The following is a 15,326-nucleotide window of genomic DNA, read 5'->3' on the forward strand; positions in this document are numbered from 1 at the left end:
CACACCAGATAGAAAAATACGTATTTTTCTCTACACACTCCATAGGAAGTTTGAGAACGTACAATCTATAATCATGTGGGCAGCAATAGGTAAAGTGTACGTACTGGCGTTGCTTCGAGCCTACGATCAGTTCATTACACCTACATGATACATTAGTATTAAACTATATATATATATATATATATATATGGCCGGCTAGTTAGACAGCAGAATTTCGGACAACATCCAAACAGCAGAATATCGGCCGTTGGATCACCAAAAGAAATCCCACAGATCTAAACACCGAAAAATCAAACTACGAAGGGTTTTCTCTAACTCTCTTTCTCTCTCCTATTCCTCTCTCCAATCTCTCTTGGGTTCCTCTTCTCTCTATTTCTCATCTAATCAAATTTCCGCACATTAGAATGTGGTTATAAATCGAGATTCGACCCAAGTGACTTTGGAGTTTTTTTTTCTCCAGATTTGTTTCTCATGGTTAATGATTTGGGACCTCAGCAGGTAGGTCACTCTGCCTATGTCATGATGGTCGTTCAAGATTTGAGACCTGTAGTTGTTTCATTTTAAGAAATTGATATTGTGATTATTAAGAAGTTTCCTGCTGTCTATTTTGATGTAGTTATTTGATGTAGACATAATAGAACTTATATATACAAAACTATCGAAACCTCCCGTGTAAGGATAAGTTTGATGCCAACAGATTTAAACATCATGGGTCCACTGTAGTTTCATTATGAAATATTGTACATTCGGTAAATGTAGCCACTGCCACTAGTTCAGTTGGTAAACTCTTGGATTTGCTACTGCTATTGTTTTCATTATGCTAGCATGTCTTTAGAAAAGGGTTGAGGAATCGATCGATAAGAAATACGAATCTCTTTTATCGTTAAAAATTAGAATATATTGTTTTTCTTTGGTTTTCGATATCTTGGTAAATAGGGATTTTGCCGAACATGCACTGAGTAATTGAACACATCAGTAGTGATGTTAGTGCTGTTGGTAAATAAGTGAATATCTAAGTAAGTATGAAAACTAGAAAGGAAGAGGAAAAGGCTTGAATGAGTGAATATCTGAATAAGTGATTGATTCTTGACTGGGAATACGAAATTGAGGGGGTAGGATAGGCCTTCATTCTGTGAAGTTTCTCTTTCATTTACATTAGGGCAGTATTACATTTCCCAGTTCCCACACACACACACACAACTGGCGACAGACTACTTAGAACACCGAGGAGTTAATGTGTTGGTCAAACTTTTGCACTCTACCATTTTCGTTATTTGGATATTTTTGGTACTGTGTGTTATGGAGTTTAGCTCAAACGGTAGAGCGCTTGAGAATGCTAGTGGATCTCCACTACATCTTAAGAGATGGTGGTTCGAGTCCACCCAATATCCATTAGTGCTAGTGGGTTGTTGCGGATGCAATGTGATGATTGTGTTGTTAACGTTAGGATCATATGATAAGTGTTAAGTTTTGCATCATATTGCATATTTGATTGTGGGATGGTAGTTTATGTCCTTATTTTACTTGAAGAAAATTTATTTTTCTTTCACGTTTAATGAGTAGTTAATTTGCTTTCAGAGTAAGTCGTATACCTGTATTATTAAGTTCTGCTGATAGTACAATTTATGGGGCTCTAAGTTTGGTTGGTGTGTTAAGTTTCTAGGAAATCTTGGTTAGTTAGCTTTCACTTGAAATTTTATAGATGGGTTTTCAAATAATGAATTGAAACAAATTTTATATGAGGCAGCATAGCTCTGCCCGTTGCAATGAATCCATTTTGGTGGCTTTTAGCATTATCAATACTCTCATTTGGGGAGTTCTCAAATGGGGCTTCAAGACCTGCTGTTGTTAACATTGGAGCTATTTCTATGGAAGCTGCTGTTAATGATGTAAATTCTGATCCCAGTTTTCTTGGTGGAAGCAAGCTAAATATTACAGTTCATGACTCCAACTTCAATGGATTTCTCAGCATAATTGGAGGTAATTTGGTTTGAGTAACTCTTTGTCTTCTCTTTGTTGGTTTCTCCTACGGGAAAATATGGTATTGGACTGAATATAGTAATAGAGCAGGTTCCTTTCAGGGAGTTCCAGTAAACTTCGGGATATGTGGTCTTTATATTGTTTGTTATAATGTTCAGGGAGTTCCAAGATGCCTCACTTCTGAAGAATGGCTATCAAACTTTGTCGACGAGTCCTTGTCTCCTCTACATTTGTTATCTGCTTCTTCTTTAATGTATAAGAGAGAGAAACTGAGTGTTGTTTAGTCCAAGGAATGAGACTTTCCATGTGAAGCAGTGCAGACTGCAGAGAATACTCTTTATTGTAAGCATTTTAGAAGGGACTAGAACATTTTTATTAACTCAATATATATATACGGAGGTGAAGCTGAAGTTCTACCATGCTACTTAGAGCCAACCTACCTGTGAAAGTTCTGTGCAAGGTGCCTTGAATTTAACTTTCGTTTTTTCATAAACTTCAAGTTCAGCATGTGAAAATTGCAATGGGAAATGGTAGTGGAGAGGACAAGAATTTCGATCACCCAAGTATGAATTGCTCGTTCACACAAGACCATCACATTGATGGTCACGTTTCTTGATTGAATGGTTTGTCACGAGTGGAATACATTATACATTGGCATATATATGTCCTTAAATCCTTAATGCAAACTTGGCAAGAACATCCAAATATGGTAAGAACTAATTCAGGCTTACTCATCTCTACACTATATGATAGCCTGGTTTGTAGGAACCACACTTCTCAACCGAACAGTGTATTTCTAATATCTCAATTTTAAGATTTTAGAACCACCTCCCTATATTTATTTAAATTATATCTCTCCTATTTATTAATTACAATTGGCTCTCTAATCTCTATTAAAATTGAACCACCTCCTTCTTCAATAATTTTAGGATAGTCTTCTTAATTTAAAAGCTAAAATTTATGTATAGGAATTGTATATCTTTCCCATTTTTAGAAAATTGTTTCTCTTTTTTTAGTGAGAGATTTACAAAAAATTGTTTCTCTTTAGTTTTTTTTAACAATTTTAATTTTAGTTCTTTACAACTTGGCAAATTGGTGCGTAGCACAGGACACATGCTAGTCAATCATCATGGCTCTGATTACAAAATATGTCGAACTAAAATGTGGTTTAAATTATATTTTCTTGTACTTATGATCGCTCTGACATTGAGATAATACAATCGCTTATGTACAAGAAAGGCTGAGGGTTTTCCATTTTGGTTATATAACTGGTCTAGTCTAGGAAGACTAATATATGCATACTGCTCTTAATTCACTTATTTGTTACAGACTGGGAGGATGACGACCTCTCCTTACACGGTACATCGGTCAGTTGTAAAATCAAAATCCAATGCACAAGGAAACAAAATTGAGTTGGGCAAAGAATTATCATATCGATATTCCATAGTTGATGATTTTTGAGACATCTTTATTTCGAACGTTTCTTTCTTGCTTTGCCTCGGATGCAAGATTGGATACCTGCCGATTGAAAGAGTAAGCAAGTTTAATTGCCCAAACAACTCACTTGTAGAACCCATGAGAGATTGGAGAGAGGAATATGAGAGAGACGGAGCGAGTTAGAGAAAACCCTTCGTAGTTTGATTTTTCGGTGTTTAGATTTGTGGGATTTCTTTTGGTGATCCAACGGCCGAAATTCTGCTGTTTTGGATGCTGTTTGAAAATCTGTTGTCTACCTTGCCGGTATATATATAATCCATGAAGAGTAGATTATATCTACAAAAAATCATATACTAATTCATTGTTGAAATGCACTTTTTGATAGGATGTACAATAAAGATGTCACAGTTAGGATGTCACCCTAGCCAAACCGATATATATATATATACGTCTTGGCTAGAGTGACATCCTTATAATGACATCTTTATTGTACATCCTATCAAAAAGTGCATTTCAACAATGAATTAGTGGCTGATTTTTTGTAGATATATTCTACCCACCATGGATTATATCTCTATATATATATATACGGTTTGGCTAGGAAGACATGAGTTTCCAAAACAGCCAAAAAAAACTTCCAAAAATAGCTGTTGGATCCAAACCATCCTGAATCAAAATTAAAAAACAAAATTTCAGAATTAACCTCACAAAATACGAAACAAAATTTCAAAAATTTGAAATTTTCGTACACTCACAAAAACAAACTCACGAAGGGTTTTGAATTGGGCGTTTTCATATCACCGAAAATTAAATCACCAAAAATTAAAACGTTTTCATATCACAGAAAATTAAACAAACAACAAACAAACTCATGAGGGTTTTGAATTCTTTCCTCTCTGCCGACGAAGAAGGATTCAAACAAGGTATGCTTTCTCTCTCCCTCTCTTGATCTATTTTCTTTCTCTCTCTCTCTCTTGAATTTCCAAGCCTTTTGTTTTAATTGTGGTCCTTGAAATGTTCAAGTTAGGTTAATTTGGTTGCATTGCAGAAAAAATTGGGGAAATGAAGTTTGTGTGGGAGGTGTAACAGTGGAATCTAAATTTATGCTCCCAAATCCCAATTGGGATAATTTCGTTTATTTGGGGTTTGGTTACCTGATAAAAAATCAATAGAATTTCGGTCTTAATTAAATAGTTTCAGAGCTAAGCTTCAATTTGATTTGCTTTTGTTTTATCAATTGGTTTTTGTTGTTCCTGAGTTCTTCTTTTGCGTTTGATAAGTTTAGGGTCATTTCTTGTTCAGTGTAGTTTTAGAGATTTCTTGGTTTTTACTTATTGTTCTTCTTTGTGCAGCTACTGAGAAAGTTGGTGTTATGCCAAAAGTATGAAAAATATTTGTATGAAAACAATCACAGTTGGGGTGCCTGGCTTAGATCTGCCGAAGAGCTATTTTACATTCATAGATCGTGATTGATCTTGACGTTCAAATTTACACGGGATAGTGATAACCAATACAATGAAGGTCTCTTCCCATTTCTGCTATATAAAGAGAAGGTGAATTGTGGGAAAAATCTTTAGAGAGTAGAAGGTTTTGTGTGCTAGTTTGCAAGACAGCTCCAGCTCCTAGTCAGCTAACTAGTATTTAGTCTTTTGCAAGCTTAGCAAGTGGATTTGAATCAGCTAACTAGAATTTAGTCAGGTTTTGTGTGCTAGTTTGCAAGCTTATCAAGTGGTTCGAATAGTGTTAGTTACCGAAGAACCAGGGGCTGTTAAGTTCACGCAATATTTCAAGAACAGACTTTGGCAAACCTTCAGCATCCCCTAGACAAAGACTGAAAATGTATAGTGTTAACTGATCAGGCTTGAGAGATTTGAATGGACAGTGTTTGAATCAAATTGTGTGTTTTCTTCCCATTTGGTGAAATTGGCTAGTGAGGTTGGTTAGTCATCGCCTCTTCACGGCAAGTCATTTGGCTATTGTGCATAGATCTTTTTGGGACTTCAACTAATTTATACTTCTGATGGAGCAAGAAGTCTAGCTTGTTTAGAAAGGAAAGTTGTACTGATCTTTGTTCCCTTGTACTTTTTGGCATGGTGTTACTTGGGATGTGTATACCATTTTGCGATGGCAATGTAGAGTTTCTTATATATTGACCATCATACTCCATTTCTATTTTAAAGGTTTTCAGAAGATCAACCAATGAGTTTTTTGTTCTCTTTTGTTCCCCAACAATGTTTCAAATATGGTACTCAGTGATACACTAGCAGTGTAGTGTCACATTGCACATGCCTCTGGTACTTTCTGCAAAAAAATTCTTCCCTTGAAGGGAGGTGAATTTCATAGTATTTTACTCAAGGATTGAGTGCGACATGGGTAATTATACATGGTTTAATAGAAGATCAGGCTATAGTTCTGGTGCGAGTGCAATAACACATTTCAGAGTTCAAAGTAACAATGCCAACAGAAGTGCCAATTGCCAAGTCTTGAAATGTGCCAACTGCTGAAAGTACAAAAATGAAAATATCTGCCGATTATTTTGATCTTACAGAGTGTATCAGTGTATGGATTATTAATTAATTCTTCAAACTTCGGCAAATATGGCGATACATAGGGCCGTGTTCATTGTGTAGATGAAATGTAAGGCCAAACAAAAATTAAAACGTCAGGCCATGTTCATTGTGGAGCTAAAACTAACTATGCCAAAAGTTGCACCAAAACTCAGACAACCAAAACTTTGACAGCCTAGCCCAAAACTCTGACAAGAAGTATGTTACAATGAAGTTTAGAAATTCTTATTAGTTCTTAGATGTAATAGTATGGTCATCAATACAAAATTCGAAATTAGATTTGCTATTACACACCTTTAACTCTGACAGAACTGAAATTGAAAACTTTGACATAACTGAAATTAAAAACTCTGACAGAACACACCCTTAACTCTGACAGAACTCAACTTGCATCAATAACCAATCCTTCACAACACTAGCTACATTTATCGTAAGTGCCAAAGTCTTCGCAACAAGTAAAAACATCGCAAGATTCAATCCAAATAAGCTACTGCAAAACTGTAGGTATGCAAGTAATGCCATCTCTAACAAACTAGAAGCTCTGATACTCTTTGAGCGAGTTAAAACCTAAATAATTCATAAGCAACGGATCAGTTTACAAAAAATGGAAAAGAATAAATTCTTCAGAAGCATTGAAGGATCACAACCACAGCATAATCACTTTCATATATCAAGTAGAGGGTCAGACATAAGTTTGTGATAAATTCTTTACATATCTTCTTTAGCAATAAGGCAAAAACTATCACAATAATGAAATACAATCTAAAAAGTAAAAAAGATATGTAAAAGTGAGACTGCAAAAACGCTATACATTGTCCACCCGAGTCGACCATTGCATGAGTTTCCGAAATAGTGTCCGAAAATTATATAGTGTCGTGCACAGCTTATACATTGTCGTGCATAGCTTATGCATTGCGTATATAAGCTTATACATTGTTGTATATAAACTTTCTCTGTTATATAGTGTTGTGCACAACTTATACAGTGAGGTATGAACATTGATTGTTCATACCTATTTGGTGTATGAATAATCAATGTTCATACATATGAACAATGATTGTTGTTCATACTCTAATAAGTGTTCATATTGTTCATACATCACATAATGTATAATAAGTAAGAACAATTGATGTAGGGAAGAACTTATAAGTTGTAGATTTTCACAACCTACACTAAAGCCTGTTGATTTCTTGTGAAATACCAGGGATTAATGGCTTCAAGGTTTGTTGATTCACACACAAGGAATACCCTAATACAGACTACCAGCATTTATATAGGTGAAATGCCCTAATTACCATCAAACTTGAAAATTTCCAAATATGAAAAGTTTTGGAATAACCACATATTAAGAAACTACTAATCAAAATAGAACTAACTCAACTGACCAAATTGAAAACGGACTCCCATATTAAAAGATATAGCAAAAACAATACTTTCCTAAAACGGCAAAAACGTGATTTTGAAGGCCTAAACGATAGATTTAGGGCCCAAGAGGGTGGTGCCCACAACGCTGTGGGTTATGCTTATTTTGACGTTTCCAATTAAATATGGCCACATCCATGTCTTTCCGACTTTATTGCCTGCTTTTCCAGTTCATTGACATATGCCAAGTTCATTGACATATGCATTGGCAACCTGTACTGCATCACATATGCCAAGTTCATTGACATATGCATTGGCTACTGCATCATCAATAATTGTTTATATGAACAATGAGTGTTCATAGCTCATGTTAAGATATGAACAATAATTATTCATACTCTAATATGTGTTCTTACTGATCATATATTATATTGTGGTATGAACATTGATTGCTCATACCCCAAATAGATATGAACAATAATTGTTCATATAAACAATGAGTGTTCATAGCTCATATTGGGGTATGAACAGTGATTGTTCATACCCCAAATCACTTTCATATATCAAGTAGAGGGTCAAAAAAATACCAAAATGCATAAAGCATATGCACCCCTCTAACATATCATAGATTATGTATTAACTAACAAACCAAGCAACCTAGCAACCAAAAATACTTATATTTCACAAATTACGTCTTATTTTTCTCCGGACAATTTCTCGAGTCATGGTTAGCAATTTTTCCACAATTTCTACACATTCTTCCTGGATTGTTTAGGGCTATCTCTCTGGGGGATTTCCATCTCTCCGTTTTCTTCTTCCTCCCTTTTGTTTGAGAAATGTTGGGATTCAAAATCAATATCTGAAATAAAGATTTGGAAGTCAAAATAAAAAAAAAAAAATTAAATTAAACATTATAATAAATCAAATAACATTAAACACTAAACCTATATTAAATTAAACATTAATCTCACAATCATAACATGTGAGGTATCAACGAAAGACTCTTTAACTAGATCAGTTTCATTATCTTCATCTCCTTCGTTCGAAGCTATATTCAACGTTGAGACATGCTTAGCCATTTCATCCATCTTTCCTATAAAATATGAATAAGCCTCAACGCTACTCCTCGCATCGTAAGCCACTTGAGAAGCAACTTTGATACAATGAGCCACCCTCAAAAGTTCATGGTTTTCATGGTCGGCCACTAATCCAGTATGAAACACCGCTCTATACGTGTTTGCCTTTTGCATCCACCGCTTAAAAAGAAAATGCCTTGGAATCTCTTCGATTTCGTAACGCTGAAAAATCTTTAACATGTGACCACAAAATAACCCCATAAACTGAAAATACTTACATTCACAGTCTCCCTCTAAGTTTCCTCTATTGAAACTCACTTTCCAAACGGACTTCTTCTGTAGGTCTCTGAATTTCACCATGTAGCTTCCGGTTCCATTGTTGACAATCTCATCCCCATCAATTTTGTACTCCATATTTGCCTTCTCTAATTGCTTCTTAAATTTATTGAATGCATTAATCGTATAGACCTTCGCAGCAAACATAAGGAGGAAAGCATCTTTAGCCACAATTCGCGAACTATGCTCAGTGCGGTAATCATCATCTTTTTTATTCCTAGCAATCAAAGCCAAAGATCTCTCATTACCATGTACAAACTCCATCAGCATAGTGCTCGAATTTACGAATTGGTCGTAATGAGAATTCATCGATTCACTCCTCCCAGTCGTATGCATACTAGCAAAAAATGTGTCACTAAGATAACAAAGAACCCATTTCTCCTGCATATTATATATTTCCGTTAACCAAGGATTTGCAGACAGCTCATTCTTCTCTATTATTGTACACCATCTTCTTTCAAAAGTAGCAATCTTATACGAGTAAGAAATAGTGTTTTTCAGGTAAGTTACCAGTGTCTCAATTTTAGTAAAGGATAGCTTCTCTTGAAATTTTTGCATAATATGCCAAAGATAGTAACGATGACGAGTATCAGGGAACACTTTTGTAATGGCTGCAGTCATTGCTCTATCCTAGTCAGTGATGATTGAAGTTGGCGCACGACCACCCATAGCTATAAGCTAGGCCTTAAACAACCATATGAATGTATCTTCCGTCTCATCAAGTAACAACGTGCAACCAAACTGAATTGAATGCATATGATGATTGACTCTAGTAAAAAGGGCAAAAGGCATAGAGTATGCATTCGTATGATATGTGGTATCAAAAGAGACAACATCCCCGAAATACTCATATTGCACTCAAGAACTCCCATCAACCTAGGAAAAGTTTATTGCAGTTCCATTTTGATCTAGATCAATAGCGTAGTAAAACTGGGGATTCTCAACACTCTTCTGTATAAAATATTTAAGCACGGCAGTTGTATCACCTTTTTTAGGCATCTTTCTAGTCAAACTATAATGATGGTTCCAGCAATCCTTATTTGTAAACCCAACTTTTTCCCAACTAAAAATAGCTGCAACTTTACCGACAGGTAAACCATGTTCACGAAACGTCTTAGTCAACTTCTTCGCCGCTTCAGGCATATTTTTGTTAGATCTTATGCAATTTCTCTTTGTTGGACTAACCAAACCGTGGCTATGGTCATTATCAGTGTAGCTTACATAGTATATATCTTCGTGTTTTCTTTTTGTAACACGCATTCTAGTGGGGTAACTACACTTGGCAGTGCTAGTGTTTCTAGAAACACCCACTTCTCCCACTTCTCTCTTGTTATGTACCCCTTCATGTGAACAAACTATTAAACATCCCGTAACAAAATCCACACCGCCTTTTTTCCATTCTGTCGACTGAACACGAGTCTCAAATCCCTCTTGTTGACCATATTGTTTGTAGTAAGTCTTTGCATCGTCAACACTACTAAAAACCACACCTACAAACGGAGCAACTAGTCTATCTAGGGATTTATTCGACGAAGACCCAACAATTACGTCCTTGTCGATACTGATTCTTACAATATCTCCCATTGACTCCATTTCTAAATTTTAGGTTCGAGTTCAAATGCTAGCTAGCAAGGGAAAACTCAAACTTAATCAAAGTTATAAACTTAATCTAAATTACCTTCAATTTTGGAAAAAAAACTCGTGATTAGCTTCGTCCTTCCTTCTTTTGTTGAGTTTGTTTGTTGTTTTGTTGAGTTTGTTTGTTATTTGTTTAATTTTCGGTGATATGAAAACGGTTTAATTTTTAGTGGTTTAATTTTTGGTGATATGAAAACGCCCAATTCAAAACCCTTCGTGAGTTTGTTTCTGTGAGTTTATGAAAATTTCGAGTTTTTGAAATTTTGTTTCGTATTTTGTGAGGTTAATTCTGAAATTTTGTTTTTTAATCTTTATTCAGGATGGTTTGGATCCAATGACTATTTTTGGCAGTTTTTTTGGTTGTTTCGGAAACTCATGTCTCCCTAGCTAAACCGATATATATATATATATATATATATATATATATATATATATATATATATATATATATATATATATATATATATATATATATATATGGGAGGGATACACCCACTCCCATTTCGCCCACATCCAGCCCACTCCCAATCTCTATACTCAACTCGCGAGATGATCTCAAGATCTCATGGCCGAAATTAAAACAAAACAAAAGAACAAAATAAAAGAAAACAAAACAAAGAAAAACCCTTTGTCTCTAACAACCCCAGCAAAAATGAAAACGGAACAAACAAATATAACCACTCGATCCAAATTGAACCAAATTATCATATTTTCATTTTTATCAACTTCTGAAATAGATACTACTTCCGACCTTCTCAAACCAAATTCTCTACTTCTCAAATAGAGTTCAAGCTGCACTGTATTGCTCTCATCAGGCTTCAGGCAAGTAAAAAAAATTTGGTTTCTACAATGTTGATATTTTTGTTGTTTTTTCTGCATTGCTCTAGTTTTTGTTGTTTTGATTATGTAAATGTATTTGATATTAGAGTAAATTCAGACCTATTCATTGATAAAGTTATTATTGTTTGGAGAGTGTTGAAATCTGGACCTGGACTGGGAGTTTATTACAGATTGAATTGGTGTTTGGATGGGAGGAAATTGTATATGATTGATTGTATTAGCATTTGATTTGGTTAAGCTATTGGAAAATATATATGTCAGAACTAAAAGTGGCATGCAGTGGCCTATCAGTGTATTGGGAGTTTATTCAAATACTCAGCTGGTGAGTTTTGTCATTTCATAATTATAGTTCCGCTCTTTTAAAACTGTAAATACTAAATTAGTTTTGCATTTTTTTTACAGAGAAATGTCCTCGACGAAACTACTTTCATGCTGGAGAAAGGTCGCAAATTGGGTGGGCCTGTGATTCCTGAGGAAGCAAGGAGATCGTTCAACGAAGCGAAAAACTTGACCCGGAGCAAGTTTATTGGTGGGCGTTACCATTGTGATCGTGTCTAAAGTTAGAGCTTTGAAGTTGGATTAGGGTTTTATATATATATTAAGGTTTCGTTCTTATGGATTAGGATTTGGTTATGGATTAGGGTTTGAACTTGGAATTTGAAGTTTGAAGTTGAAATTTTTATGTTTGAAGCTATTTTATATGAATTTTGAATTTGAAGTTATGTATATGAGTTTGAATATGAATTTGAACGTGAGTTTGAGTTTGAGTTTGAATTTGAATATGGATTGATGTATATGAATATGAGTTAAGTTTGAGTTTGAATTTGAATATGGATTGATGTATATGAATATGAATTTGAACGTGAATTTGAATATGGTTTGATGTATATGAATATGAATTTGAAGTTCTGTATATGAAGTGAGTTATGTGAATTTGATCCGGTGTTTGGATATGAAATGCAGGAAAAAAAAATTGCAAGTTTTCAGGCCAAACGACCCAGTCAGGTCGCATAGAAGTGCTCAAAATGATCTGAGTAAATTGTTGCCCGAGAGATTTGCCCTTGACGACCCATGCAGACCGGTTGGCTTTTGACCTAAACGACACCATCTGATCGTGTAGGTATGCAGCCAAGCGACCCAGCCATGCCGTCCAAGAATTCCTTGCTCGAGAGATTTGCCCTTGATGACCCATGCAGACCTCTTAAAACAAAACAAAGCAAAGAAATAAGGGGAGAAATAAAACAAGGGGAAACAAAACAAAACAAAAGAACTAAAACAAAACAGAAGAAACCTTTTGCTAGTTTGAACTGAACTAAAAACGAGCGCCAAACCATATTGTATTCATCTAAAACCCTTAACTAAAAACTAAGAATAAACTCTCTCCACTAAACCAGCAAACCAATTCTTACTAATTCTCTTCTCCAATAAACCTTTAAACTCTATCCAGTTTCACTATGTCCAGTTTCCTGCCAACCAAAAAGAGAAATGGAATCGATGCCAACATTGAATGATTCAGGTGAGCAAACATTGATTTTTGCATACTTATATGGGGTATTGAACTGATAGGGTTGTTTGCACCCTATTTATATTGCCAAGTTATATTTCGAAATTAGTTGATGTTGATTTTGAACTTGTTTTGATGTTGGGGGTTTTCTATTAAAAAAATAGATTTTTTATCTCGGTTTCAAATTTTGCGTTATCTCAGTTGTACTAAAAACTGAGGTAATAAGTTCCATAAATCAATTTTTAGCTTTGAACAAATATATATTGCCTCGATTTTTATTGGCCAAGATTAAAAAACATAGATTTTACCGCACTCGTATATAACCATTGTAATTGTTGATTTAATTATCTCACTTCATCTGAGATAATTCGGGTTTCCATTAAATCTTGGACCTGATAATCGATATCTCGGTGAAAAAAATAGAAAAAAAAACAGAAAAGAAAGAAGGCACGATCTCTGATTCTCTTCGAATTCTTGCACTCACTCCACGACCTGCACGAAAGACCATTATGCAAACTTCCTGAAGAACAGAATTTCGTTCACACTCATATTCTTCAAAGAATTTCGTTCACTATTGCGCTGCTCTTCTACCCTGGTTACTTCATTTTCTTCTTAGCCCTTCCAACTATTTTCCTTAGGGTTTCGGTAAATTTCTTCTATTGTTATGCTTAGTGTTTGAGAGGTAACATTCTATCAAATTCAGTTCTTTAATTGTTTCGTTGGGTTCATAAATTATTATTTGGTTTTTTAATTGGTTCATGTAGATGTGTGGTTTTCTACCTACGACCTGATGTTAAGTGATAAAAGTGAAATTGATAGTCTTACCTACGAAATAAAGCGATGAAACTCTAAACGTAAGTAAAACTAAAATTAGATTATGCGTGTCTATTTTATCAAAGTTTCAACTCTCAATTCTATCGAAATAGAGTGGAGTAACAAATTCGTTCCTCTCCTAGTGCTCTAGCATGGATGTTTTCTAATCTAATTAGTCGGTCTTAAGTCTATGAGAGCTTTACGAAGGTGATATACTACGATACTTACTAAAAAGAGTCTACGTTGAATTTAACTACGAATACTATGGAAATACGATTGTTTGAATCTAGATAAAGAAATTAGAGGGGAATTGAATCCACCTCGAATCCAACTTAACAACCTAGCGAAGAATGTTGTATCTCAATTCTCACGTTCTTACGGCGAGAATTTCGAGTTCTAATCCCTAGTGTTCGTGGCATTTCTACTGAATACTAACTAGCATGTGAGGTCGTCCACCCATTCTCATGGCGAAACACGACCTTCTAGAGTGGAATAGATTCTACAACCAATTCTATACTACCCACTAAGTTTTCATCAAGGCTTCATCAACCCCTCTAATGGAGGTTTTAGCCTTGAGTCATCAAACTAACATTTCCCATTGAATCTAAACTAAACATAATTTAAGAAATTGAAATTTACTTACTTAAACAATAATGATTAAAATCTAATTAACAACTAAGAAATGGTAACCAACAATAATTAAAATAGATCTAATAGATTGAAATACACAATTCGAAATTGATAAAATAACTATTTTATTTATCTAAATCAATCAAGAACAATGATTCAAATATTTAATCTAAACAAGAATTGAAAATGGAACTAAACTTAATTTAATTAATAAAACTAGATCTAGAATTCTATATATTAATTTAGGTCTAACTAGCTAGATTTAACAAAGAGCTAAGCTTTGGTTTTTATATGTTTAGATCCAAAAATCGTGCATGGGCTTGGAGCCATGTTTTGGGCCAGAGAATCAGGCCCAAAACCCAATTCTTTCAGTCCAAAAAGGCCTCTTCAGCTGCAGTTGACTTTTATAGACTTTTCGTCTACTTCTACTCCTCTGATGGGGTCAAGACTTAGACCATTGGAAAGCTCTTTCCAAGCCGGTCGTTTTGACATAAGGTAGGCCCCATTCCGAGGTCTGAGTCCAAAGATACGGCCTTTGGAAGTTCTCACGACTTTGAGTCTTTGTTTTACGCCCACGTTGACTTTGACTTTTCAGCTTTGACCGGGCTTTAGAAAGGCTTTGTCTTCTTGAATCTTGGCCTTTAATCATAGAACTCCTTAGCAACCAACCATTGCTCCTTTATCTCGATAAAGTGGCACATTTCTGCACATAATGGACTTTGCAACGAAATGCATAAAACACGTAATGTCGATGCTAACTCTTAATTATTACTCACATAATTGGTCTAAAAGTATGTCTGTTACAGGGTTAAAACTACAGTTTTGGGCTCTTATCATTAAGGTTGATAAGGAATGGCTGCACTCTTTGCTTGGGATAAAAGTTGCCTATGTATCAAGTTTCTTGGGTGAATTTGAACCAAACCTTACGTAGTTCATCTATCTCTATTTATAGGTGTTTGATATGACTATCCTTATTTGTTTCAGGCCGTTGTCAAGTGTAGATCCATATTTTATGCTCTCTTGATGATTTGTCATTAATCCTACTGTTACAAAGTAAATATCTCTTTTATTGGTGCATTGAATGAGCTTCAGGATTGCAGTAGATCATTTGTTTCCATGTATGGCTGTATTTGATATTTGGGA

General features: G+C 35.0%; 2 protein-coding genes across 4 annotated transcripts; one reads left to right on the forward strand and one right to left on the reverse strand.

Annotated features, from left to right (window-relative positions):
• The first annotated feature begins 200 nt into the window (after nt 1–200).
• LOC147509111 (glutamate receptor 3.2-like) lies at nt 201–2,399 on the forward strand. 3 transcript variants are annotated; one of them, XM_086601430.1, is made up of 3 exons: nt 201–498; nt 1,748–1,980; nt 2,139–2,399. In XM_086601430.1, the coding sequence occupies exons 1-3, from the start codon at nt 479–481 to the stop codon at nt 2,162–2,164; spliced, it is 279 nt and encodes a 92-aa protein (XP_086457556.1). In that variant the 5' UTR covers nt 201–478; the 3' UTR covers nt 2,165–2,399. The 3 variants fall into 3 exon arrangements, with proteins under 3 accessions (XP_086457556.1, XP_086457554.1, XP_086457555.1); XM_086601428.1 differs by having other exon boundaries at nt 217–498; nt 2,071–2,399; XM_086601429.1 differs by having other exon boundaries at nt 217–498; nt 2,082–2,364.
• A 7,235-nt stretch (nt 2,400–9,634) lies between these two features.
• On the reverse strand, nt 9,635–10,351 carry LOC147509112 (protein FAR1-RELATED SEQUENCE 5-like). The gene has a single exon (XM_086597716.1). It carries the CDS (start codon nt 10,349–10,351, stop codon nt 9,635–9,637), a length of 717 nt encoding a protein of 238 aa, XP_086453842.1.
• Nucleotides 10,352–15,326: the final 4,975 nt, after the last annotated feature.

This window comes from Coptis chinensis, chromosome 3, assembly GCF_015680905.1.
Source record: "Coptis chinensis isolate HL-2020 chromosome 3, ASM1568090v1, whole genome shotgun sequence".
Lineage (NCBI taxonomy): Eukaryota > Viridiplantae > Streptophyta > Magnoliopsida > Ranunculales > Ranunculaceae > Coptis > Coptis chinensis.

Coding starts and splice junctions, on each gene's coding strand:
- LOC147509111 (XM_086601428.1), top strand. CDS start 479: ATGATTTGGGACCTCAGCAG. Junction 499..1,747: donor ATGATTTGGGACCTCAGCAG/GTAGGTCACTCT, acceptor TATATGAGGCAG/CATAGCTCTGCCCGTTGCAA. Junction 1,981..2,070: donor ATTTCTCAGCATAATTGGAG/GTAATTTGGTTT, acceptor GTAATAGAGCAG/GTTCCTTTCAGGGAGTTCCA.
- LOC147509112 (XM_086597716.1), bottom strand. CDS start 10,351: ATGGAGTCAATGGGAGATATTGTAAGAATCAGTATCGACAAGGACGTA.